At 44.4% G+C, this 17,785-nt stretch overlaps 1 protein-coding gene across 7 annotated transcripts in view; it reads left to right on the forward strand.

Annotated features, from left to right (window-relative positions):
* MYO9A (myosin IXA) overlaps positions 1-17,785 on the forward strand; it is a 1,132,274-nt gene that overhangs the window by 380,116 nt on the left and 734,373 nt on the right. For all 7 annotated transcript variants that reach the window (XM_069222286.1, XM_069222289.1, XM_069222284.1 and 4 more), the window contains one exon: positions 715-804. In XM_069222286.1, coding sequence (XP_069078387.1) covers positions 715-804 — 90 coding nt within the window. The remainder of the gene's footprint in view (positions 1-714; positions 805-17,785) is intronic.

Here is a 17,785-nt window from a genome sequence, read left to right on the forward strand (position 1 = left end):
TGTAACTTTAATGCAGTATGTAGTAGGCTGAAGTATGCGTATATACTCCTGCAGACATGATCTTTTGACTATTGCTACCTAAATTATTAGTTCTAGAAATATTTTTTCTTTGAAAAATGAAGCGGGTTGTGGGAATTTGTTTATGGCTGTGCTTATTTTACCCTCCTGTTGTACATCCTGCTCAGCAATAGCATCTCATTCTACTCCTTACTTTAAGAGTTCATTGCATCTTGGGCTTTGTGATATTGACCTTTTAGAATTCTCAGTTGCTTTTACCTCTCCCATAAGAGATGGTGAACTTTGAACTCTGTAGAAAAGATGCATCCTACAATAGTCATTAAGCCTTTCTCTAAAAATGCGTATCCCTTGCTGCAAAAGTTAACAGAAAGCCTGTTGGAACTGGACTAGAGCAGTGGTGACTGAAGTGCAGGAGGAGGGTCCTGCATACGGTAGGGGGATATTATCAGACAGCCTCCACACCTTTTTTAAGTTAATTTTTCTTTTTGGAAACACTGTTTCCAGTTCTGCCTGGAGCAGACAATTCCAAACCATTTATGAGAGAGGAAAAGCAAGGACTAAGAGTATAAGATTCATGATGAAGGTAATGTATTTTGTTTCTATTCAATATAATATCTTACTAACACAAGTATAAATTCACCATGCCAGTACTGATTTATTGTAAATGAACTGGTATTTTGATTTTGTTGTCATTAGGTGAAAGAGGAGCTACTGTTTGAAGCACTGATTGCCCGGAAGACAGTAACAGTGGGTGAAAGACTCGTTCTTCCATACAGTCTGTCAGATGTAAGTAATCAAATACGGCTGCACACCATTGCATTTATGGAGTGGTGCGGTCCACCAACTTCATAATAGGCAGGTTTGCTGAATTTTCCTAGATGTTTTGACAGAAATAGATTTGAGCCTTGTGTAGGTGTCTTGATAGTTTAATTGTGTTTGCTCACCCAACCCCCAGACAGGCTAATGAAGCAACTAGTAAAGTATATAGTGAGGCGTACTTGGCAAACACTTAGTGAATGTTCCTTGGATTAAAAAACGAAGTAGTTAAAGTTAGGGTTTTGTAGTAGGTGGGACATTAGTTTCTTTATGAAGTGGTTAGAATTTTCAGTTGATTTAGTTGTTGATAGTTCAGACCTTGTCCCAATGCAGTTAGACAGACATCATCATTCCTGAGATAACATATACATATACATATAATGTGATGACCGCAATTTTATTCCAGTGTGTGTAGTAGCCAAATGAGAAAGGTAGTTTAGGTCAACTGCACTGTGTAGTGCATGGAGTTTATTCTGTTGGTGCATGTGATAAGTTTAATTGTAGACTGCAAGTCAGTCTAACTGTTTTTCTGTTTTAATGTGTATAGAAGGTTGTTTTGTATGACGAGGTATACTGAATTACAGCAGAGATGTACAGCATAGTTGTAATGCAGCCCAATGAGGCCCTAGGGTAGTCGTCCTTACTATTCTCTCATGTTAGCGGCAGGTGAGTTATATGGTCTTGTATTGTGCCAGCTGAACCCTGAATTAACTGTTGCAAATGTTCTTTTTAGTATCGGCTTTGTGCCAAAGTGAAAGCCTACCTTTTTTAGTCTAGTCATGAAAAAATATTTATTTGGAGAAAATTGCCATAATCCTTCCTGCAGATAGAATAAAATGAAGAGACACTTATGCTTGGGCTCTCCACACTTTCAAGGACGGCAGTATGGCCCCTAGCCTGGGCCAACCCACCCACAGTTATGTAGGTTAGCTCTTGAACAGTCTGTCAAAATTATAGGGCTGTTCTGACTGGTTGAATGTCCGCAAATGTGTATTATTGAAACATCAGGTTGTTGCAGGTTGATGGTTACCCAATAATAATTTCTGTTTGTGCCCCTTGCTACCACTCAACCTTTTTTTTCATGCCACATGAGAGGTGGGATAGTGATCTGGGTTTACGGTTGACTAACACCAAAAGAGAGATACTATCATTTTTTAAAAGCTTTTGGTTTGTTCTAACCATGTTTTTCCAACATCTTGGCCAGAGTGAGTGGTGGGCACTTTTTATGCTGTATGTCATGTTAGCTAAAATCATTGGGTGTTGGAAACTATCATCTTTTGCATGGCATTCCCCTAGATATTTACCTCCATTTACTGAGCTCGTTTTTGTTGGCCTTAGGACTCTGCATTATTTACTCCTGCTAACCAGTGGTAAAGTACTTGCGCTCTCCCTCCTTAACATGGCAACATTGGCATACACCTAATCAGCACCTTTAATTTACTTATAAGTCCCTAGTGTGTGGTACTACGTGTGCAAAGGGCCTATAAGATAAATGTTACTAGTGGGCTGCAGCATAGATTGTGCCACCTTCTAAAGTAGAACCATAAAACATGTCTCTAGGCCTTCCATTGCAACCTAGGTCTGCAGTTTTAAACTGCTGTTTCAACTGTGCAGAATAAACCTTTTGCCAGGGGTAAACCTTCCTTTTTAATACTTATAAGTCACCCCTAAGGTAGACCTTAAATGCCAATAGGGCAGGATGCATTGTATTTAAAAAGTAGGGCATGTATATTTCTTGTATTACATTCCCTGGCAGTGAAAAACCTTCAAAATCGTGTTTCACTGTGGCAAGGCTGGCTCTCGCTTAGGTTAACAGTGGTTTGCACTATTCCCTTTAATAACTGCTAAATTTGGTTTGTGAATAGCTAGAAAAAATGCTCAATAACTAATTCTTATAGTAACTGGAAATCCCTCTTAATGGTCAAGTTGAATTTTATATGACTATTTTAGACATGACACATGGAAAGTTGTCATTTTCCTGCTTAAAACCAAAACACGTTCCTGTCGGTGTCCAGCTGCTACCTGACCCCTGGTGGCTCTCCTCTGGTGAAATGGGTATTGCTCCCAGACAGTGGACCAAGGGCCTTAGGGGTGGGAGGACTTCTTCCCTTAAAGGATCCCCTTTCCAAGCCTCAAATGATGCATACTTTATCCCTGGCAGATGAAGCTCACACCTTGGCCTATCTTCCCTTTGTTTCTCCAGCCAGGATGTCACTAAACCCAGTTGAGGGTAGGGGTACCAACTAGAACTGGTTTAGGGGGTGAATGGAGGCTTGCCCACCACCCACAGTCTGACTGGCACTGGGCATATAACTTGCCTCGCAGTCAGTCCTCTCCTTAAAACACTCCTGGACCTATGCAGAATCAGAAGGACTGGTCTGCTATCTGAGGAACCTGAAGAAAGACTGGGCCTGCTTGCCTTGAACCCAGGACCTCAGGGTCAGTTGGTGGACCTCCAGTTTGAGCTACAGGAATACAACAAGCGTCCTTCCTTCAACTGCCCAGCTCACCAGTGCCATCTGCACCTGCACTGGACCCTGCTGCTGACCTATGTTGGAGTGACTCCTAACCCCCAAGTGTTGTCCCCAGGTCCTAGACCCTTGGCTGGGGTTAGTGCAGGGGTCTCCAACCTTTTCAGTAGTGAGAGCTATATCTGATCAGTGAAAATCATTGTGAGCTACTGAAGGTCATGCCAGTCGTGCAGTTTTACTAGACACCCCCACGCCCAGCTTCATTAACTTTAAGCCTAATGTCCATAGAGCCAGATACTGTGGGTTGAACAAAATACTTTGACTAGAGGTACTATTAACAGTGCTACCATGTGCGTGAGTGAGGGGGTGGCATGGGGATGTATGAACATGTGTGGGTGTGCATGTGTGTGAATGGGATATATGTGTTTGGGTAAATAAGATGGTGCCATTTGTACTTCTCCATTTGTGGCACCGTTATATGTATAACTCAAACATAAACCATTTTTAAAAATGTCAGAAATTTAGAGTTCAAAAAAGTGTTCTGCAAAATGTTCATAATATGAAACTTTTTTCTGCGCTTTAAAGTTCTCCCATTTCAAAAACATGGCTGGCTTTTCACTTATAAATATGTGACTGTCTCTACCAGCCAGAGGGGTCAAGATGCCTGCTGTGTATAAATGTAACACTTTGGATTCGGAGAAAATGAAACTGAAGAGTTAACTTTTGCTACTATGGATTCCATAAAGCTCATCATTTCAATGGTCTCCCCTTTCAAAGTATCGTATTTACAAACAGCAGGCATCCATCAGCTATTGGCCTGTAGGCAAGGTGACATATTTATAGCAGAAAAATACAGCTATTTGTTTAAATGGGGAGGACTTTAAAGTGAAGAAATAAGCTTCATAAAAAAATGAAGACTTAATTGGCTTAATTGAAAGTGAAGAAAAATATTGACGTAATGTTTCATAGAAATATCTTTCTTCATTTTAAATTTCTCCCCCCAAAATGACTGTATTTTTCAGTTATAAATATGGCACAGTGCCCACTGGACACTGAGAGCAAGGGGCCGGATTTTAAATGTGACACTTTGAAATGGGATGAAATGAAAATGAAGAGTTAGCTTAATCATTTTACTTTTCTCCCATTTAAAAGCACCATTGTGTTCTTGTGCTTCAGTATTGAGATGACCAGGGTTTTTTTTTTTAATAACAGTTAATACCTTACTTTAGTGATTCACCCTGACAAGGATTGTGTTTATTATTTAAGGTTGTTCTCACCTCCCTCAACTAATACTCCAGTTTCTTACATTAGTGTTCAGCAGTGGTATTCAGTACTTGTGTTTTTGCATTGCCACTCAGTGGTTCATGTAAAACCAAAAGTTCCCCTGTATAATCTGACATTAACATCAATTTGCGATTTTTAAAAATTCTCCTTTATTAATAATTGGGCATTTTCCTTTTTCCTAAATTTCAATCCAATTGCCTTACTTTGCAGCTATGATTGTTGCAAGAAAGGAGGTAGAACTCAGCAACATTGAAAACTTGTAAGAAGAGTGGGCTGAAACGAGTCAAAGGTTCCAAAAAAGTGCATTATCATATGGCGCCAGAGGAGAGAAGGGAGCCTAGAAGAGTGAGATCCCCTGCCAGTAGCATTGCGTCTTCCCACATTCTGACCCCTGAACACTTGGAGAACAGGCAAGCTGAGAGAGAGCTGAAGTTGTAACTTTCCACTCTGGCCACCGAGGAGAAAAGGCTGACCATGGAAGAAAAGAAAGTAGTTAGGGCCAAGGAGGAGAAAACAGCAGAAGCTGAGAGAGCTTCAGAGGGAAAAAACTAGCTCTGGAGAAGAATGTTCTGCTGGCACATGAAATGAGCCAAAAAGAACTGGACCTGAAAGCCCAGAGGGTCACAGAGTGCAGTGAAGATGGAGATAGCAAAACAAAGGTGCGTAGAGGAGGTAAAATGGTCTACATCCCCAGATCTTGATGCCAAGCTCTGTTGTGGGGGGTGACATTGACAAGTGGCTTGAGGCCTGCAATGAAGCTTTGTGCATGCACAGAGTCCCATAGAAGGATAGGGGAGATAGTCCCTGGAAGCATATACAGGGACAGGGAAAACCAGCAGTTCTCTTTTTGGTGGAAGGAATCCCAGTCCAATCCTGAACAGATGAAAGGTGGGTTTAATGGGAAGAAGTCCCTGGGCTACTGGCTCAAGTACCATGAGTGTTACCAGTATGGGCACATGAAGTGGGATGCCTTCTGTCACCACAGGAAACACTGGTGGGCCTACTGCTGGAAATGGCCAGTGTAGTGCTAGGCAAAGAGGTTGGTCTAATTAGTTTTGAGGGGAGTGAAGGAGGTTACCTTGATGTTCTTGGGTGAAAAGGAGATGGTGCCTAAGGCCCACATGCCAGACAATACTAAAAAGTACAAGTAGTGGCTCACAATCAGTGGGCAGAGTGTAGAAGCTCTGAGAGATACAGGAGCCAGTTTGACTACTGTTAGGTGACATCTGGTGCCCTCAGAGCAGGTAGGCCCTAATGTATCTCGCCAGGTTGTGACAGCAGACAACTAGGTGAGTCCCTTTCCAATGCCTCTAGGTCCCTTTGAATGAAGGGTGTCTCAGGTTCCTTAAAGATAGCTGAATCTCCAGCCATGCATGCTGACTTTGTTAGGAAATAGCCTAGAGTACACTATCTGTAAAAAGGTCAGGTCCCATCTTGGAGTTCCTGGGTTTGCCTGTCCACACGGCCGTGACAGCCCATCAATGGAGTAAGAAGGGGCTGGAGCCTGAAAAGTGGCCCATGTGCCTGTCAAGAAGAGGAAGGTCAGGGAACAGTAATTCCCCGGTCCAGGAAGAAGTTGATCCTGAGGGTGACACCTGAAGAGGGGAGCAAGGGTTGGCATCCCACGAGTGCAATTGAGAGGGAAGCATTTGATGTGATCGAGACACTGTAGAAGTTAAAAAGTTGGGACTCACTTCTGGATTTAGATAGATCACAGATCCCCGAAATGGCTGGTGCACATGTGCGGTGAGAATCCAAAACTTTTGAGGTGGTCCTTATCCCTACAGGGAATGGACTTTACAGTGTACTGACCTCCCGATGGGGGTAAGAGGTGGAGTGTTGGGACTCCTAAACATTGTAACATTGGCATATACCTAATTGGCACATTTAATTTACTTACAAGTCCCTAGTATACATCACTACAAGTACCCAAATTAGTGTTTTTGCTTTGGACTGGGAAAACTGTATTGTTTCCCAGTAGCAAGATGTTTCTGTAGACTGCAATGCAATTGACTTTCAGTGCAAATGCTTTGTGAAGCAGCTCCAATGTGAAAGCAGGTTGTGATGCACAAGATCCTCTGGAGTTGAATTACTAGAACTAGGAGGGTTACGCCTTAGGCTTGAATGCTTTGATGGTGTGAGTGCACAAATTTCTTGTACAGCAATAAGATGGAAATTACACCTACTAGGTAGACTGTGCTTCGGCAGAGTTTTGTGTAATATATATAAAAAGAGCAGCATGGTTTGTCTGTGAAGTAGACTTAGATATTCAGAAGCCTAATTGTTTGTGCCGGGCTCTATACCTTGTAGTGAATCCTAGTTTGTTTTTAATGGGATAACAGGAGTTAGCTTAGCCTTTGGCTTGCAGACTCGTGCCCCCGTCACCTAGTGACTTTTAACCTACTTAGCTTACTCTGTCTTAGCCCATTTAATTATTTAATTCTTCTAAGATGGCTGCCTTGTTTATAGTTAGGCCACTTGTTATGATTTGCATTATCAGTGCCACTGCGTTAAGGCGTCAAGAGCAAGTGACAACAAACTGTAGGTGTTCACACTTAGGGACTTTCCCTCTCCATGCTTTCAAGGGAATTGTTTATATTAATTTGCCGCCCCAAGCATGCCTGTTATCTATTGTTTGGGAACACACATACGTCAGGGGTCCAAATAGATCTGTATAAATACATCACACTTTAGACAGATAATCAGAGGGATTCCGACCAGAGGGCATCGCTGATATCGATGCTGCACGTCGTCTTGACGCTGACCCAGTCTTCGTGTCCCTACGGAGTCTGAGATAGAGACCTCATTCCAAGGTAACAAGGGTTGGGGGCTCCTCTCATGGACATGGCATTGGCAGATTAGGTTTAACATACCCAGCTCTCCTTTAGGTAGGAGGTTAGGCCTATCATGATAGGGTATTAGGGCATACTACACACTTTATGTCTTCTCATGTTATTGCAAGATGGTGGGGGTCTTTGTAATAATGACTTTTGTCTTTACAATTCTGTTTCTTGCAATGTTCATTATCCTAATCATTGCAGCCCATGCAACTTATCGCAGATTGCAGTTGTGTTAAATAAAAACCATTGAAACTTGACTGCATCTTCGTTATTGCCTGTGTTTGGATGAGACATGATGTATCTGTGAGAAACGGGTACTCTCCGTTTAACCACGACACTCCCTGAGATGTCATACTCTCGAGTCCATGCGTAAAGGCTGCCACAAATCACCTTTTACTGTTTGGGTTTTTTGGTGAGGTGCTGTTAGTGAGCCGGAAGGGCTAGGATGACAGTTGCGCCTTGTTGTAGGATAGGCATAGTCACCTACAAACATAAGTACTGTCATCCTTAAACCAGCAGTCTTGCCTAGAGCAAGAGTCCAAACTATAAACAACCTTATATACAGACCTAGCCCTTCATCATAAGCAAGTAGCCTGGTACGAACCTAAGCATGACTTAAAGTCTACTGATAACATAACAAGCGTATTTGTAGAATGGGCGTTCACCTTGAGGCTGTCTATCATCGCTGTTAGATAACAGATTTTTGATGCTTGGTTGGCCTGGCTGTTTCCATGTAATTGGGACCTGATTGGGGGAGAGCTTTTCAAGTCATCAGTCCTTTGTGGTGTAGCGATATTGCACCATCTTTAAGAGCTACTTTGCACCTAAAGATCTAAAAAAAAAAAAAAACTCCAATAGCCTGATTGTTAGCCGGGCTGTCCTGCAGCTACTTGAAATCTGTGGTTTAAGCACCAAACAATTCTACTAGAATTGGAATTAATGAGGTGAATAAAATTACCTTTTGGGGTTGGAATTAATATTGAGATGGATTGAACAAATCTGGAAATGGAATTAATATTGAGGTAGATTTACAGCTTAGGAGTGTCTAATAACTTGGAAAGTGAAAAATCCTGTAAGTGTTATGAAGATGGATTTGTGAAGACGTATGCAGCCCTCCTAATGGTAACTAGGGAGGTTTTTACACCTTAGAATTCAGATAGTTTGGTAGAATTCTGTATAGATACCCATTTTATGGAAAAAATGTGATGCTTCAATTCACAGTTGGAGTGCCTCATCACTTTCGTTTTTAGTGGTAGAACCTGAAAGAGTTGCATAGTAAAGAGCTCTATAGGCTAAGTGTCCACAGAGCTTAGGTGTTGTACTTCAGAATTGATGTACGTTTTAAAGGATCTGTGTGTGTTCCCAGTATTGAAATGTGCAGTGCGTGCTGCTAATCAGGATTCAAATACATTGATTAAACTGCCTGTGTGTTACAATATAAAAACGAGCTGGCATCACTGCAAGGAAAAGGTGGAGGTGAATTGGTAGCATCATGTGTGGCGCTCAGCACGTGGATGACAGTGGTTGCTTCGGTTCTTTATTGAGTGTATTTGTAGAGCTGTATGCTTGTGTCTAAGGTGAGACAGGGAGTAATGCAGGTCAGGACCGAGGTACGTTAAGCAGTAGCGGATGATCGCAAGAATGAAGTAGGCTGTGCTGTAATCCGGATATGAGATGACTGCATAGTGGTGTCTTCGTCAAATGAAAGAGCAACCACATTTTAGTGGGTCCAAGTAGTATGGGAATAAAGGCAGTTTTTTCCAGTTAAAAGGCTTTAGAAAAAATTGTTACTGCATTCTTTTTTTAATTATCCTTTAGTATTGACTCTTGCTGCTATTGCTTAATATACACATACACTCTATAGACAAGACATCGTTAAATACTTTGCTTAAAGTGGCATTGCCCCAGGCATTGGTTAATATGCCAAAACATTTTGATTAGGGGGTTCTGTTCCTGAAATAACATTTAACTTTCTTAAATTGAATGTACTTTAAATGTGTGGGTGTTAACTTTCAATTGTAATGAAAACTGAATCCTCCTTTCAACTGGTTAGAGGGATCTTAAAAAGTAGGAGTAATAAAAATATATCTTTTCATAGTTCATATGTTTGACCACCTGCATCCTCTCTGGCAATAACTCATCAGGGACTGCAGGATATTAGGACTTGTGCCAGTTTTGATGCTGTAATATCCTCTATGCTGCATGACCGCACTAGGTGTTTTGGCCAAGCTGTTAGTGGGATTCAGTAGGGTTGCTGCAGGTTAAGAATAAAGTATGTTGCACTTTTATTTGGCCCTCTGACTAATGAGATGTCAGGAAAGCTGCAGGCAGCTGTGGTCGTTCTCTTAGTTATGTGATAGCGGGATGTGTGCTTTAGGGTTAAGATACGTTGACAAATGTGGGGTGGTCTAAGTGACGTGACGGCAGGGAAAATGTGGGCTAATATTTGAGAGATATTAACAGCTGTAGTGTTTCCATTATAATGCTATTGGGATGCCACTCATTAAGTGTCAGGTACATTGACACGTGTGTGGTCCTCTTAGTGTGATAGCAGGAATCCAGCAGGTTAGGATTGAGGTAAATTGACAGTTGTGAGTGGTGTGGTCGTCTTGGAACTGAGGTAGCAGAGAAACTGCAGGCTACGTTTAAAATGCATTAATAGCTCTCTAATTATATAGAAATGCTCCCCATTACATTTCAGGTACATTAACTCTTGCGTACTCACACCTGTACGTGATTATCTTAGTTTTGCAATAGAAGGATGCTGCATGTTAGGATTAAGGTGAATTGAGAGCTGTGAGTGATGTGGTCCTGCTTGGTAGTGAGATAATAGGAAAGATGCAGGTTAACTTTGAAATAGATTGACGGCTGGGATGGTTCTGTTTATGACATAGTGATGCCGCTCATTAAGTTTCAAGTGCATTCACACGTGTGTTGTCCTCTTGTAGGGATGCTGCATATTTATATTTCGGTAAACTGACAGCTGTGATTGGTGTGGTAGTCTTGGTACTGTGATACCAGGGAAGCTGTAGGCCAAGGTTAGTTGAGATACATTGAAGGGTGTAGTGGTTTTCGTTAATGTGGTAGCGGGGATGCAGACTGTTCTTTAGGACTGGGATCGAGTGACAGCTAAGCATGATTCTGTAAATAGCAGAGAATAGGTGTATTGAGCGAAGAGGGGTGCTGCAGGTGGATATTGGGATACGTGGGCAGCTGATTGCAGTGATTCTCTCAGTACTGAGACAGTATGGATGGACAGGTATGGGACAGATTGGCAGAGCTACGCATTGACTGATTTTCAGTGCCTTTGTAATGCTATAATGATTGTCTTACCGTGACAATAAGATTTGCTCCAGGGTGCGCACGCTATATATCAATGCATGATACATACGATGGGCTTTAATGGGAGGGAAATGAAGTGCCGTGGTCCCTGAATAGTGGCCGCTCCATTGTCAGGGAGCAGCCTCCCTTATCTCCTTTTCCAGAACGCATATTCTTTCACGGGGCACATTTAGAAAGCCGGGCTACCGCTGCTCGAGATGACCGTATAATATACTCAAGAGAAAGGGGGGTGGTGTCTGTACAGTATCACAGAAACACAAATGAGAAAATGAGAATAGTGGTGCTATTGCCGAAATAAGTAGTATAAGTAGTTCTTACTACATTTGAATTATCTTTGGACTCTTAAAAATCAGTTGGTACGTGTAGGAAGTTGGCTCTTTATATACTATTTCAAAGTAAGAAATAGCGTGCACAGAGTCCACGGGTTCCCCTTAGAGGTAAGATAGTGGCAAAAAGAGATAATTCTAATGCTCTATTTTGTGGTAGTGTGGTCGAGCAGTAGGCTTATCAGAGGGTAATGTTAAGCATTTGTTGTACACACACAGGCAATAAATGAGGAACACAAACTCAAAGACTTACTCCAGGCCAATAGGTTTTTATATTGAAAATATATTTTCTTAGTTTATTTTAAGAACCACAGGTTCAAGATTTACAGTTAATACTTTAAATGTAAGGTACTTCACTTAGATACTTTAGGAACTTTGAATAAAAGCAATATCACATACAGTCTTTGTAAAAATGGCAATAAGCTATTTTCAAAGTGGACACTGCAAAGATCAACAGTTCCTGGGGGAAGTAAGTAAAGGTTAGTTTTGCAGGTAAGTAAAACACTTATAAGTCTCAAAGTTGGGGCATAGGTAGCCCACCGTTGGGGGTTCAAGGCAACCCCAAAGTTACCACACCAGCAGCTCAGGGCCGGTCAGGTGCAGAGGTCAAAGAGGTGCCCAAAACACATAGGCTTCAATGGAGAACAGGGCTGCCCCGGTTCCAGTCTGCCAGCAGGTAAGTACCCGCGTCCTCGGGGGGCAGACCAGAGGGGGGGGGTTTGTAGGGACACAAGAAGGCACAGAAAGTACACCCTCAGCGGCACAGAGGCGGCCGTGTGCAGTGTGCAAACAGGCATCCGGTTTTAGATAGGAAGTAATGGAGGGACCCGGGGGTCACTTCAACGATGCAGGCAGGCACGGGGGGATCCTTGGGGCAGCCACCACCTGGGCTAGGCAGAGGGTCGCCTGGGGGTCGCTCCTGCACTGGAGTTCGGTTCCTTCAGGCCCTGGGGGCTGCGGGTGCAGTGTTGGTTCCAGGCTTCGGGTCCCTTGTTACAGGCAGTCGCGGTCAGGGGGAGCCTCTGGATTCTCTCTGCAGGCGTCGCTGTGGGGGCTCAGGGGGGTCGTCTCTGGTTACTCAAGGGCTTGCAGTCGCCGGGAGCCCTCCCTGTGGTGTTGGTTTTCTGCAGGTCAAGCCGGCGGCATCGGGTGCAGAGTGTAGAGTCTCATGCTTCCGGCGGTAAACGTGAAGTCCTTGGAACTTGGTAGGGCTGGGGCCAAAGCAGTTGTCGTCTCCGTCTTCTCTGCAGGGCTTCAGGTCAGCAGTCCTTCTTCTTGTTAAGGTTGCAGGAATCTGATTTCCTGGGATCTGGGGAGCCCCTAAATACTGAATTTAGGGGTGTGTTTAGGTCTGGGAGGGCAGTAGCCAATGGCTACTGTCCTTGAGGGTGGCTACACCCTCTTTGTGCCTCCTCCCTGAGGAGAGGGGGGCACATCCCTAATACTATTGGGGGAATACTCCAAAATCAAGATGGAGGATTTCTAAAGGCAGGGGTCACCTCCGCTCAGTGCACCTTAGGGGCTGTCCTGACTGGTGGGTGACGACTCCTTGTTTTTCTCATTATCTCCCCTGGACTTGCCGCCAAAAGTGGGGGCTGTGTCCAGGGGGCGGGCATCTCCACTAGCTGGAGTGCCCTGGGGCATTGTAACACGAAGCCTGAGCCTTTGAGGCTCACTGCTAGGTGTTACAGTTCCTGCAGGGGGGAGGTGTTAAGCACCTCCACCCAGAGCAGGCTTTTGTTTCTCTCCTCAGAGAGCACAAAGACTCTCGCCCCAGGGGGTCAGAAACTCGTCTCTCTGCAGCAGGCTGGCACAGACCAGTCAGTCCTGCACTGAAGGATTGGGTAAAATACAGGGGACATCTCTAAGATGCCCTCTGTGTGCATTTTTTAATAAATCCAACACTGGCATGAGTGTGGGTTTATTATTCTGAGAAGTTTGATACCAAACTCCCCAGTATTCAGTGTAGCCATTATGGAGCTGTGGAGTTCGTTTTTGACAAATTCCCAGACCATATACTTAATATGGCCACACTGTACTTACAATGTCTAAGAATAGACTTAGACTCTGCAGGGGCATATTGCTCATGCAGCTATGCCCTCACCTGTGGTATAGTGCACCCTGCCTTAGGGCTGTAAGGCCTGCTTGAGGGGTGACTTACCTATGCCACAGGCAGCATTTTGCGTGCATGGCATCCTGAGGGGGATGCCATGTCGACTTTGCCTTTTTCTCCCCACCAACACACACAATCTGCAATGGCAGTGTGCGTGTGTTAGGTGAGGGGTCCCTTAGGGTGGCACAACACATGCTGAAGCCCTTAGGGACCTTCCTTGGTCACAGGGCCCTTGGTACCACTGGTACCTTTTACAAGGGACTTATCTGTGTGCCAGGGGTGTGCCAGGGAAAGGGAAAGAACTCTGGTGCCGGGGCCTGGTTATTAGGGTCCCAGCACACTTCTCAGTCAAGTCAGCATCAGTACCAGGCAAAAGGTGGGGGGTAACTGCAACAGGGAGCCATTTCCTTACAGTACTCACTTTATAGCCCTCTGAAAGGGAAGAGGCTGAGTTCTTCCGTTGCAGCCTGAATTTAGTTTAAAACTGCCAGTCGACGTGGCGACATAACCCCTTTGCCAATCCTTAGTCACCTTTTATTACATGTCCCCCGTAAAGTAGTCCTTAAGTAGCCCATAGGACAGAGTGCTTTGTGGTTAGAAGGGCAGTTCTGGAACACGTTTTAAGGGGCTACTTAAGTGGGCGGCACAATAAGTGCTGCAGGCCCACTGATAGCATTTAATTTACAGAACCACAGTATATAGTATACCACCCTACAAGGGATGTATGAGTAAATTAAATATACCATTCAGGTGCAAGCAAATTTTACCATATTTAATGGAGAGAGCACAAGCACTTTATCACTGGTTAGTAGTGGGAAAGTACATAGAGTCCTAGAGCCAACAAAAACGAATTTCAGCAAAAAGTGGAGGGTAAAGGCCAAAAAAAAAGCTTAGGGGAAGACCACAGTAAGGCTGACAGGTCTAGCAGAGTGTACAAACAATTCGGTACTGTAGGGAAGTGCCCTTGTTGGCATGGTTACCCCCTCCCCCTGCTTTTTGCCAGATATTGTGCCGGGACCCTGCTAACCAGGCCACAGCACCAGTGTTCTATCCCAAAATCTGTACCTTTGTTACCACAATTGGCACACCCATGGCACACTGTTAAGTCCCTTGTAAAAGGTACCCACGGTACCAAGGGCCCTGTGGCAAGGGAAGGTCCCCAAGGGCTGAAGCTTGTATTATGCCACCCTGGGGGACCCCTCACCAAGCACATGCACGCTGCCTGTTCAACTTGTGAGTACTGGTGGGGAGAAAAAGGCAAAGTTGACATGGCACCCCTCTCAGGGTGCCATGCCCACAAACCACTGACTATGGCACAGGTAAGTCACCCCTCTAGCAGCCCTTACAGCCCTAAGGCAGGGTGTTCTATACAACAGGGGAGGGCATAGCTGCAGGAACGTTTACACCTGGAGGCAAGCCTCAAAGGCTCAAGCCTCCCCCTCTCCTCCCCCAACCCCCAAGACAAAGCCCCACTTTTGGCAGCAAGTCCGGCAGGAAAACGAGTAGTGACCACTTTGGCTGGGACCACCTCTAAGGTGTCCAGAGCTGAAGTGACCCCCTCCCTGCAGAATCCTCCATCTTAATTTGGAGGACAGGGACCAGTAGGGTTAGGTTGGTGTCCAAAGGGAGAGGACACAAGAAGTGTGTAGCCACCCTCAGGGTCAATAGCCATTGGCTACTGCCCTCTGACCCCTGTAACGCCTCTAAATCCAGGATTTAAGGGCTCCCCTGAACCCAAGTCATCAGATTCCTGGCAACCTCACAAGAAAGAAGGAGGACTGCTAAGCTGATACCCCAGCAGAGAAGAAGGAAGATGCAAACTGACTTGGCCCCAGCTCTACCGGCCTGTCTCCTGCCTCAGAGAACCTGCAAAAGAAAAGCGACACATCCTCCTGGTTCAGCGACCTCCGCCAAACCTCCAGAGGACTGCCTACATTACAGAGGTCCAAGAACTCCTGTGGACTGCGACCCTGTCCAAGAAGAAACTATATCTATGGACTCCAAGCCTCCCCGGATCCTCAAGTCCTGACCACTCTGAGACCGACGCCCACTGCCCATGTCCAGGTCGCCCAACCTACTAGAGAGGACCCCTAGGCGATTCTGAGCAAGTGCCCACCCTGGGTTAACCTCTTCTGTCCCCCATGACGACGCCTGCAGTGTGAGTCCAAAGTACCCCCCTGACCACAAAAGCTCCAGACGAAGTTATTCTACACCAAAAGGTACAAGGCCTTGAGGAATCCAACCTCCAGTGCAGCAACGTTCAGCACACAGCCCCACTACTTGTCCAGCCTGTGGTTTTCTGGAACTGATCCCCTGGACCCAGCCTGCAGCATCTAAGTGACCCCCAGGGTCCTCTCATAGGAAAGCATTTGGAGTCTGATGCTCTGTTTGTTCCCTGCATGTAGCCAGCCCTGTGCCACTGAGGGTGTGTGTTTGGTTCTTACCGTGGCCTCCCCGGTGCTCATCTAAACCCCACAGGTCTGCCCTCCGAAGACGTGAATACCTCTCTGCCAGCAGATCTGAAACAGAGTGCCCACAGTCTCCATAGGAGCCCATGTTAAATTTGCCTCAGCTTTGACCTCTGCACCAAGCCGGCCCTGTGTTGCTAGTGGTGGGTGTTTGTGGTTAATTTGAACCCCTACCATTGGACTTCCTAACCCACAGAGACTGGAACTGTAAGTGTTGTACTTACCTGCAAAACATACTACCTTTTCTTCCCTCCAGAAACTGTTCTGCAAATTGCACTGTCAACTTTTAAAACAGATTATTACCATTTATTCAAAAACTGTAAAACTTACCAATTCCAATCAAAGTAATAGTGATACATATGTGAAATACTTATTTATTGATGTACTTACCTACAACTTGAATCTTGTGGTTCTAGAAATAAATTAACACAATATATTTTTGCCATATAAAAACAATTGGTCTGAAGTTGTCATTGAATGTGTGCTTCTTCTATTGTCTGTGTGTGTACAACAAATGCTTTGCACTACTCTCTGATAAGCCTAGCTTCTCGACCACACTACCACAAAGAGAGCATTAGTATTATCTACTTTAGCCTCTGTTAAGCCTCTGGGGAACCCCTGGACTCTGTACACACTATGGGGGTTATTACAACTTTGGAGGAGGTGTTAATCCGTCCCAAAAGTGACGGTAAAGTGACGGGTATACCACCAGCCGTATTACGAGTTCCATAGGATATAATGGACTCATAATACGGCTGGTGGTATATCCGTCACTTTACTGTCACTTTTGGGACGGATTAACACCTCCTCCAAAGTTGTAATAACCCCCTATATCCCATTTTGATATAGTATATACAGAGCCATCTTCCTTCAAGTACTGTTACACACAGGCTAATAGGGAACTATAAGCAAGACCAAGAGCCCACTCCTCTTGGAAGAAAGGAGCTACCCTTCCCTTTTCCTAGAGGCATTCATGGCCAATGTGTCACTCTTTCACTAGACACTATTTAATCACATAAATATACACAAAGAAGTGGGGATGGGACCACCAGTACGGAGTCATTTTTTCTCATCTACCCCGTCTTCAAGTCCTCCTCTACAGTGGATATAATACCGCTACATAACCTATGCACAGCATATGAATCTAGAAGAGACTTCATCCTGCCAATAAATTGATTACTTATTTGTAATTATGGTTTTGCAGCTTGAAGATCTTCTAGATTCACATGTGACCCTCCCGCCGCCCCGATAAGAGTTGTGGAGCTGAAAAGAATAACAAAATCTAAAATGATGGTCATGTAGTGTGGCTTATGGTCCACATCATACTCTGGCTACTCCTATGTCGACACTCCTCAGGACTAAGAAATAGTTTTGCACCATAACACTTCTGGACCCAGCCCCTAGATGAGAGAATAATGCACATCATGAAATATACATGCTCTTGAAGCTGCAGAACTTCACATGTACGCAGAAGGTTTCTTACAGAGTGCCCATCTGTTGAATCTTCCACATGCCTAACACTGGATCTGATATCTTTAAATAGCACTTTCATGGTAGCAAGGGTGCTGCAGCTCTGTCAAGTCCTCCAGCTCCTTCCCGTATGTGATAACAGCTGGATAAGTTGCTACATCAGCACTTTGGTACCATTTCTTCTGTGCTCTTTGAATAGGGAGTTTCTTTCCCCTGAACTTTCTCTGATTTTGTTTTACCATTTGCTTTCTTCAGGAGGCACGCCCCAGTGCAAATAATTGAATAGGGTCAAAGCACAGGTCATGCCAGAGATGGCAGGCTTCAGTTATAGATGACACTGTGGCTCTGGATAGGCTATTTTGGTAGACCCCTTGAAACATCTGCTGCACGTCGGTGGAGAGGGGAGACCGGCATTTTCTTGAAAATGGAGAAACTGACCTCAGGTTGGTTGGTGTTGCATATAGTCATCGATCGCGCTGTCAAACCAAGCAAGCACACTCATAGAATCAAGATTTTGTAGGAGTTTTCCAAGATGCTTCTAAGGCTTGCCATTGAAGATTGAAATGGCCATTTACTGCAGATGTATAAAAAAGAAAGCAGCTGAGTGTCATTTTAGATCTTTGGTGTTTCAAAAATT

This window comes from Pleurodeles waltl, chromosome 3_1 (assembly GCF_031143425.1).
Source record: "Pleurodeles waltl isolate 20211129_DDA chromosome 3_1, aPleWal1.hap1.20221129, whole genome shotgun sequence".
Lineage (NCBI taxonomy): Eukaryota > Metazoa > Chordata > Amphibia > Caudata > Salamandridae > Pleurodeles > Pleurodeles waltl.